This window comes from Anolis sagrei, chromosome 4, assembly GCF_037176765.1.
Source record: "Anolis sagrei isolate rAnoSag1 chromosome 4, rAnoSag1.mat, whole genome shotgun sequence".
Classification (NCBI taxonomy): Eukaryota; Metazoa; Chordata; class Lepidosauria; order Squamata; family Dactyloidae; genus Anolis; species Anolis sagrei.
In genome coordinates, this window is record NC_090024.1 from 51,730,811 (window position 1) to 51,741,398 (window position 10,588).

The window sequence follows — 10,588 nt, forward strand, 5'->3', positions numbered from 1 at the left end:
GCTGTCAAGTGTACGTCCTGGTAGCATCCAGAGACATAAAGTGTAAAGAAACGAGCAGCCGCTGCAACCGAGTGGTCTGTTTCTTTATAAAACCTACATTTTTTAACAAAAGAGGAAATAAATTACATTTTAAAAAGTCCTGTGTTCTCATATCAAGTCATCTTAATTTATAAACTGGGCAATTTATAATTACCAGGCAGAAAAAAACTTAAGGTTCTCTGTGATTGTATCCACATTACTCTGCTAACATTCAAATAATAAGCTTCTGTGGGACAAGAAGGATACTTCAGTACACTTCATGTTGAATGTCAGAATGCCAAAAGAACTACAACAAAAAGTATCCAGTGCCTTGGGAATTGTCTTAATAACTTAAACAGAGCAACCAGGATAAAAAGCTCTCCCATATTATACACACATACATATATATATAATAGCTGAATCTAATGCTCAGTATAAAGATAAAACAAAACATTTTACATATGAGGAGATTGAGACACGGTGAAACACGACTTGCTCAAGGTGACAGTAGTCCTAAGAAACCAGTCTTTCTCAGTAGTAACCCTTTCAAAAGCTTCTTCATAAATAAATAAATAAATAAAACCAAACAGTTTGTTTTATTACTATATGTTATTGTCATATAGATGCTCTTTAGATTGAAAGGCTGACATGATCTCACTCCCTAATTTTGCAATGAGTTTTGAAAAAAAATTCATTGATCACACAGCCCTCGTATTATTTACTCATTGTCCTGAGCAATTTATAGATGTGCATGTATCAGATTTCAGTGTAAATCTATTGAGACAAATTATACAACATTTATTATATCAGAGATTGATAATATAAATGTATTAAGATTGTAACAGATGTTGTGTGTCTTATTACATTAGACCGACATATGGAGGTAGATACTCAAACCTTTTCAAGGTTAACAGGGTACATTCTTTTCAGGGTGCAGAAAGTGTTTCTAAGTTTTGTGATTACATGACATTACATTTATCAATACAGTATAAAAGTTACATGTTTTCTGTTCTCTTAGTTTAAGTTTGGGTGTTTGCTTGTGAGCAGAGGAACAGGTTTTATCCTCACAACCTGTTCCCCATCTTCTGAATAATGTCAGGACACATCATGGTAGCTTTTAATGGTATCAACTCCCTGAGTAAAGTGCTGGTTGTTGTTTATCTACCTTGTGTTTCACTTTAACACACACTTTTCCTTTTCCTTCTTTGCATTGAGAAAAAGGACAGAAGGAGTACTAGGCTTCTAACCATGCCAATTTCACTGAAGTCAAGACTCAACTACCGCCTGGAAGCACCAGCCAAATGTACTTTTTTTCTTATCACTCTTTCACTCCCTTAATTGAGAAGAGGAATAAAAAGTAAACCACATTCAGCTGGTGTTTCCAGGAGGTAGCTGAGTCCTGACTTCAGTTATCAGCCAGCTTCTGTAAATTGTAAATATGTAGATGAAATCATGTATTTAATCTCCTTGCGTCATGAATCCTCAATGATTTTATGCAGCTCACCCAAATCCTGAGAACTGGACAGAATACGTGGGAAAGCAAAAATATCCTTGCTGTTTCATTTGCTCCACTTGTGCAGCCAAGCAAGAGTGATACTAGCAAAAATGATACTGTTGGTCTACGTAAGTACCATTTGTGGTTTTCCATGTGACAAAGTTCTTGTTAGGTAGAGATGATATTTAAAACTTAAAGTTGTAAAAACATAAATTTTGTGTATGAAAGAGGGGGGGGGGTCACTTTTGATTGCTTCATTTTAGGGTCTGCTTGTGTCCCTCCTGGCATATTGGGTTGTAATTTAAGCATCAAAAATGGCATTCTGCTCATAGAGCTGTCAGGAAACGCAGGAATGATGTGAGATGCAGCAGAATGCGAAAGTTACGATAATTACGGACATGAGTGAAAATGTGCAGATAACACTTTTGAACTAAATGATGATCCCTCTAACAAGAGTATAGGAAAACTTCAGCCCTCCAGGTGTTTTGGACCAACTCCCAGAAATCCCAGCCACCTTATAGGCTGTTAGGGATTGTGGGAGTTGAAGTCGAAAATACCTGGAGGACTGAAGTTTGCCCATGCCTGCTCTAACAAATCCCCATCATATATAAACATAGCAGTCCCATTATATGATTATTCTTGACAGTCAATTTAACTCGGAAATGTTGAAACATTGTGACGAGCTGTAGGAAAAATAAACTAATCATAATGTGTTGATCTAGTAATGACCAAATCCAACTTTCATGTATCATAGGCCGATTTGGAGATGGAGTTAATACTCAGACAAGTGTGACTGAAAGAGGAAATCTTGGGTCAGTTGTGTGTCTGGGTGACATCATTGCTTATGTATTCTCTTCATGTTTTTGAAAGTAATTTAACAATGACCAAGCTTTTCTTGTGACACTGATGATAGAATTTGATTGATAAAAGAAGGTTTTATGCCTGAACTGAATAATGACAGTTATATTATTATTCAGTAGAGGCATAAAACCTCCTTTTATCAATGAAATACCATAAACTCTGTTGAGTGTAGCACAATATGGCTTAGATGATGTTGTTATAAATTTCTGTCCTGCCTGCCTGCCTTTATCTCTCACAATACAATTGGTGTAGCAGCAGCCATTTTTGATGACAGCAATTTGATACTAATTAATGAGATGTGTATATTAGTAAAAGTAAACATAGATAATGCTTCCATCTATACTGGGTGATCCATAGGAATTCCGGGAACTCTGTACCATTTTTCTAAACCCAGAAGGTGAGCAACTGTTGAAGGATCCAGGAGCACTTAAGCACACTAGGAGAACCACACCTGTTCCTGATTTTTTTGTTTAAAAATGCTTCCTCCAAACCCTGTATGGTGGCATTTTTACCATGTTTTGGGGTTAAAAAAAAAACCTTCCCTAGCCCTAAATGGATCCTGAGGACCCACAAAATGTGTGTGTGGTGCATCCCCACATGCTGCTCTACTGTACATTTGGGAGCATTTTAGGCCAAATCAGAAACAATTTTTAAAAAGAAAAAATGCATTAAAATTAGGGGCCCTGGGAGCTACAATTTGCCAGTGTAAGTAAGTAAAACTTTATTTATATCCCACCCCATCTCCCTATGGGGACTCGGTGGACTGCAAGATACTGACCTTGTCCAGCACAAATAAATCTACACGCCAAATGTGTTCTTTTTTATCTCTGGCATTTATCTTTGTATCTCTCTCGTTTATCTCATTTCTGAGCATCTGTTTGTATGGTATACTAATCTGATTTGGATTAGGGCTTTGAGGAGAAAGAATATATTTGATTGCCTCAAATAAATAATAAAATAAATAAGAATAAACAAAATAACTATAAATGAGAAGCATTCAGAAATATCTCAGAAGAAAGTTCAAGAGGTTTTTTTGTGTTTTGTTTTGTTTTTGCTTTTATAAATTTGTGTTAAAATGTCTGTTCCATGACTATTTGAATACTGGACATTTAAATTCTCAAACTTGTTTGACCCCCCCCCCCCTTTTTTTAATGTCTTTTTTCCAGTCTTAATGAGCAGAAAATACCTTATGTTATTATATAACATACTATATCTCATTCAAAACTGATTTAGCATAAAACAGAATGGCTGTTAAGAAAAATAAAGTCCTATCAGACCTGTTGAACTAGGCTAATCATTTAGATCCCAGCCACTATAATGGTTTTTACAACATTAAATGAAGATATATTTTATATTGAGTTGGGGGCCGGGAAGGAGTCCTTCATAGTATTGTTTGATTGGTTTCACATTTAATCTTACACATTCATGATTATTCCCCATTGATTTTGGTGAGTCTGTTCTTGAATATGACTAAAGTTGGAACCAATGCCTTAAATCACTTCAAAATGTGCACCTTTTGGGAGCTTTACACATAATTGTTCAGCTTGTTAATTTAGTATTTTATTATGAGAACAATTCTAATTTTTCTTTCTTTTCAGCACCTTGTTCTGTTAGGAATCTACAAGATTTGGCACGGATCTACATTAGACGCACTCTTAGGAATTATATAAATGAAGAAATGCAAGCCAAGGGTATAGCTCAAAAGCCTCCACCAAAACGTAAACGCAGAAGGTGCCGTAGGCGCAGAATTAATACCTATGTGTTTGTAGGCAATCAGCTCATTCCTCAGCCTCTAGATAGTGAAGAAGATGAAAAGATGGAAGAAGACAACAAAGAAGAGGATGATAAAGAACACACTGAAGCCTTGAAGCCAGAAGAACCCCCACGAAATCTATTGAGAGAAAAAATTATGAGTCTTCCTCTTCCTGAATCGCTGAAAGCCTACTTGACATATTACAGAGAAAAGTAACTTTAAGTGAAGGTGATAATGCCTACTTGATAGTTCCATAATCCTTGAAATGTAGCATTTAATAAGAAATACATGGACAAATATTGGTAGTCTTTCAGGAAGACTGAGTATGATGATGACATGAAACATAACTTGTCTTAACTTTGCTACCAGCACTCCAATTCAGTGGTAGACTCCTATTTTAAATCCACTTTTCGTTATCTTTTTTGAAAAAAATCTCTTTTAACTCTGATAGATATATATTCCAAAGCGGTATACAGCAGTAATTACGAATTTGCATGGTGAATCTTTTTGCTCCCTGACTAATTTGTATTGATGAGGGTTAGTGAAATTTTTTATGTGCAAATAACTGAACAACTGTTTGGAGACATCAGTAGGGGCTGTCTGCATTTATTCTCTAAAGAACATTCTTGAATGTGCAGATATTTTTCATCTCATATTGAATTGGAACCCTTTATTTTTTACCATGGCTATATTGCAATCATTGTTACTGTGTTGACGTGAATGTATTCCAAGGAATACATGAGTGCAATAACTGCAGACACTGAATGAGCTGGCTTTAATAAAAGGCGAACATTCATGTTCAGAAATATAAAATAGTCCTGCTATACTCTAATATTTCTTGCCAAAAGATCTAAAAAGTGACTGCTTATCTCAGAGCCTTAAGAAAACATGTTGTTGAGTGTCCTTTAAGAAGAAAAAATACAGATAACATAACCCTTTTCTTTAACACCAGCCTATGATAGTCGTAAAGTATTTCTCAACTTTACAGCATTTATGAAAATATGTGTTTAGTTTCTTTTTAAAGTTAATGGCACAGAAAACCTAATTCATATATAAAAGATTGTAATTTTGATTTCATCGACTATATTTACTACTTAATAGAGTAGAATGAGTAAAAAGATTAGCTTGTATTGCTTATTGGTATAGATGTAAAGAATTTGTTCACCAGGTGCACTTTACATGGATTCTGTACCTTATTTATCTCAGAAACAGGAAAAGCAAATAGTTCTTACAATGGTTATTGATACTCATCCTCCTGGAAACTATTGACATTGTAAGCTTGGGGGCTGACATTGTTTGAGTGTATCGTTCTATCTGCTGTTTTTTTCATTATTTAATTGGATTGATTGAAGAGAGTTGTTTTTCTTTCCTTTTTTGCATGATGAAGTATCTAATTTTCACTAGCTTTATAATTTTTAAACCTTAATGTAAAATATCAGTGGGATATTTTGAGTCCACAGCATGCTGTAAGAAGTGGATAGCATTAAAGCTACCTGATCTCCTAGGGCCCAATCAAAAGCATTCCTTATGAGGAGAGTTCCTGCACAATTCACTGTTGTGGTTATATCATAATACAATGAAAATGCATAAAACAAAAATAAGATCAGAATAGACTGTGAACATTTTATATGTTCTCACAACCTGATACTTTAGTTGTAGATGGCAAGCAGTTATATTACACTTGATCTAAATGTCATGTTCTGTAATATTTACGATATTATAAACCTCTTGTTGAACACAATCTATGAAATAAGTGGTTTTAGATCAGGTTTGATTTTAGGCAATGTTTTCTAGTCAAAGCTTTTTGACGTGGTAATTATCAAAAATCCATCTTCACAAAAACAAATTATTCTGGTTTGTTAACCAGCATATTAGGATGGTTTCTACAGATTTATTTTAGTTAGTAAACGTTGCTGGAAATAAGTGTGCCATCCTTGTTTCACAGCAATAAAAACTTAGAAAAAGCTTTCTGTATAACTACTGCAGTAATTCTGAAGGTTCATCTGTGGGAAGCATTTACTATAGCACATCTGTTTTACATGATAAGATTGAATGAGGTTTTAGGCATTTTGAAATTCAAGTTGTATTTTCTCGTCTTGAAATTTCATCATCTTTTCTCAGTAATCTGAATGCAAAATGTTAAATAATTGTCTTTCAAAATAGAACTTTATCTTTTGAATGACTTCAGTGTTTTCCCCATTCTGTTGTACTCTTACTCAGATAGATAATAGATGTTATGAATATCCAGTATGTAATTTTATTTGAGTCACACAAACAATATTTCTTTTGTGTTTGTGAGTTTCTTTCACATTCTTGGATTTATATGTACTTTTAAAATAAAAGCATAAAATGGAAAACGAATCAAAATTAAATCTTTTGTCATAATTCCAATAAATTGTCTTGTGAGTTTGTGCTGACTTTTATTATTGTATCCACTTGTTTTACCTTGTTCAGTTTTGAGTTAGCTTGTTTATATAGCTTGCATATGATTAAAATTTCTGGCCTTTTTTCTTAAAGCTTGAACATCAAAATCAATATTGATTAATGTAATAAAAAGTCCTACATAACAAGTACCTAAATAACAAACAAACAAAAAAAAAAACACTAAGAAAGACACACACAGCCTATTCTTGAATGACCAGTGGTTTTGTTGATGCTCTCACATGGCAGTTAGGCTTGAATAGGACAGGGGAGACCTATGTTAAAATCTACATAGCCATTAAAAACCAGTGGATGAGCTTGGATTAGTCACTTATGTTAGCGGATGAGCTTGAGTTAACCTAAACTATCTAACCTGTTACCAGAGAATTATTATTATTATTATTATTCTGTTTCTTATCCACCTCTCCTCATGGCTCGAGGCAGATTACAGAATAATTAAAACACATAAACATAAAAATACCACAGATACATATAATGAAATGTACTTATATAAAATACATATTAAAATATACAAAACAGAGATTGAAGGACATAATACTGAAGAGAGACACTTCCCGTACAGAATGATGCTTTGAGATCCTCAAAACAGGTAAAAGTGTGAAAAATTAGTTCACTCTCAGATCAGTTTAAAACTTTGTCTTATTAGTACATAGCAGTTCCTACTGCCAACTGAAAAGGGACATTGATGTCAAACTCTACCTTGAAAATTAAAAATTCAGTTCTCAGAATAAATGATAAGGATCATCTGTATCCACATATTCTTTTTCAGATAGATAGTACAGGTGGTCCTCAAGTTACAAACAAATAGGTTCTGTAGGTTTGTTCCTATGCTGAATTTGTATGTAAGTCAGAACAGGTACATTTTAAGTATAACTCCAGCCAAATATACACGTGTGTGTGTGTTTGTGTGTAAGCTTTGGATAGCATAGGGAAGGGTTAACACCCAGTAACATTTGTTTTGCTAGCCCTGTGATAATTGGATTTTGAAAAAAATCATTTATTGTGGAAACCAGGACTGGTTATAAAAGCTTTCTGGAGACACCTTTTCCCCATGATAACTTTCAGGAGTGAATTTCCCTTCTGAGGGGTAGATTTCTCTCACTTCCTATTGTCTCACCCTTGTTTTTAACTATGAGTCATTTGTTAGATGTTTGTAACTCAGGAACTGCCTGTACTTAGGTAGGGGTTTCTTTTCCCTTTACATGTCTTTGTAGAACCTGATATCTATGTTACTAAAAATGTCCTGTGTTGATGGAGATGTCTTGGTAGGATGGCAGTAGTGAGGCATCCTGAAAAATATGGAAAAGACCTATTTCTCTGTCTTGTTTAATTATTGACTTTTAACTAAGTGATAAAAAGGTCCACAAATTAAATTCTACAGTCACAGTAATCCATTTTATGTGTGAAATTAGCAGTGTTCCAAAACAGGAAATCTAGGAAGAATAAAGTTCCCCTCGTATTTATTACTCCCTTCACTGATTTCATTGTCATGCTTCTCAAGACTATACGGCATTGATTTTACACTTCGATTGTACTCTTACCCCTACCCACCATCAACCTGGAATAATGTGTTTAACTGAATTCCCTTTTCTATATTGCATATTACCCCCACATCCACAGGTTCAGTATCCATAAAATACTCCCTAAGAGTGATTGTGGGCCCCTTTAGGCTCTCTAATACAATTACATATTTTGCTTCCAGTCCACATGGGCCGGGACCAAACTTGGCCAGAGAACCCCCATGACCAACAGAAAATAATGGAGGGGTTGGGGGTTGTCCTTTTATTCTGGTAATTGGTTCGACAACATCCAGAGAGCACTGAACCCAGCCGACGACGGATCTGGACCAAACTAGGCACACAGACCCACCATGGCCAACTTTGAATACAGATGGGGCTTGGGGAGGATTGACCCATGATTTGGAGATTATAGTTCACCCACATCTTTATGCATTTTCTAATGGGAGCATCCATAAAACAAAAGCAAAGACTTTTTTTTCTAATAAATAGTGTTACAAATTACCAACCTAATATTACCTAACATCTAAAAACAAATAATGCCTTTTTCAAATAACCCGGGCATTGCCGGGTACCCACACTAGTACAGTAAGAAAAATTAGTAAGAGAACAAGTAATAAAAATAAAAGCATATGAAACCAAACAGAAGCCCAATGAAACCCCGTGAGGACGAACCATTAAAGCTTAACCATACCCTTCTGAATTCCCCACTTCCCCAGATTTTTTTCCCAATTCTCTAGGATGGCCTGTAAATAATGAATCTGGTTTCACCTCTGCTGGCCACGTCCTGAGGACGTGTCATCCAAGTGGATGTGGCTGCTAATTGGAATTGTACATTACTATCTTATATCTGGCTTTCCATCTGTTTCCAGGAACAATTCTTAGTTTTCATTTTGACTTTCAAGGTTTAATAAGGATCATGCTACTTGAAAGAAACTTGTTTCTATAAGTGCATACCTAATTATCAATAAAGAGTCTCTTTTGGGGTGCTTTGCCTAAAGTGAAGCAGGTCATGAATGCATAGTGGGCCTGCTCAGTGTCTACAGTAGATGCCATTTCAGAGTGGCTGGGTATTTTAAGCTGATTTTTATGACTACCCTTTAGTTATATTGGCTTATTATTCTTGTAATTGCTTTAAGATTTGAATGGTGGTATAAATATGGAATAAATAGAATTTCTTTGCCTTATTGCCATAAGGGAATAAAGCCTTCAGGAGGGAACTATCTCAGGTCTCTAGCTGTACTAAAATAAAATACTCTCAGAGATTTTGCTCTGCTCTCTAAAAAAAATACCTTCCATTGACTTTGTGGGACTGCAGTTCAGAGAAAGGGGTTGGGTGGGAATTCTGATTGTAGGGTTGGTGGAGAATTCAGACCTCCACAACAACAAAAAATGATTTGCTATTGTGCAGGCTCACCTATTGAATCAAAGTGCACCAACAGAATGCCAGCTGATGTAACTAAAAATGTCTCCAATTTATGAAACCAAGAGAGGAGTCCATGTATCATATAGTATTTTAAATTCTTGTTTTTCCAGAAAGAGCATTTCTAAACTGATTCCATGATCTTCTCCAAGATCAAATAGCAGTGGAAGTCAGTGTCCCCTGAAAACTGCTAAAGGGAAGGCACTTAAAAAATATACAAATAAAGACTGAACTACAACTCTAGAAACCAAAGTCTGTATTTTTCTTTAGTCACAGAAACCCATCAGGTGACCTTGAGCATTTCATATCCTCTTAGATTCAGAAGAAAAGCAAAGGCAAACCATATCTGAATAAATTCTGCCAAAAAAAGTGTGGATGGATTTGTCCATAGATCTGTTTCCAGCTCCTAAATACCTCTTTTGTATGTATGCAGATTATTGTGGACTGTTGTGCTCATACTTTACATACATGATCCATTCTATGGTATTTATTCCCAAGAATTGATTAGTCAGTTGCATCAAAACCATAGCAACTCATTTTAAAATTGTGTATATCCACAAGAGGGCACTCTTGCCATTCAGGAGAACCAAGAAACAAGAACGGAGATGCCTGTCGAACTACTTGCATAATTAATAAAGCTAACTGCAGATTTTCAAAGCTGTATAGAGAAGTCATTTGTGTAACAGATCCAGGTATATAACTAAAACCTCTACTCTGCTACAATCCATAAAAACAGAGAGAGAGAGCACACTTATAGCCCAGCTTTTTTATATTTCATGGAATTTTCTGGTTAAAATAACCGCAACCTTCATTTTATCAGATTAGTATCTCTTTTTCTCTCCAGTGTAAATTATAAATTGGGAAATGACTGCTGTATTTATTTTATGCCATATAAAACATCTGTTTCCTTTTCCTGACACAAAAGGAAGTGGGATCCCCTGTCCCTGCATGTATATTCAGCCCTCAAGTCATATTTATGCATTTTTCCATGGACGCATCAATTTTTTGCTCTTTGATGTCGGTTCCCCATCCCTGTAGCTGATCATCTCTTGTGTTTCTCAGGATGATAACTAGTTTGT

General features: G+C 35.2%; 1 protein-coding gene across 1 annotated transcript in view; it reads left to right on the forward strand.

The window, feature by feature from the left end:
• Positions 1 to 6,550, forward strand: part of PCMTD1 (protein-L-isoaspartate (D-aspartate) O-methyltransferase domain containing 1) — a 42,101-nt gene extending 35,551 nt beyond the window's left edge. The window contains exons 6-7 of the mRNA XM_060775289.2: positions 1,518 to 1,641; positions 3,973 to 6,550. Of these exons, the coding sequence (XP_060631272.1) occupies positions 1,518 to 1,641; positions 3,973 to 4,343 (495 nt within the window). The 3' untranslated portion in view covers positions 4,344 to 6,550. The remainder of the gene's footprint in view (positions 1 to 1,517; positions 1,642 to 3,972) is intronic.
• The last annotated feature ends 4,038 nt before the right edge of the window (positions 6,551 to 10,588 follow it).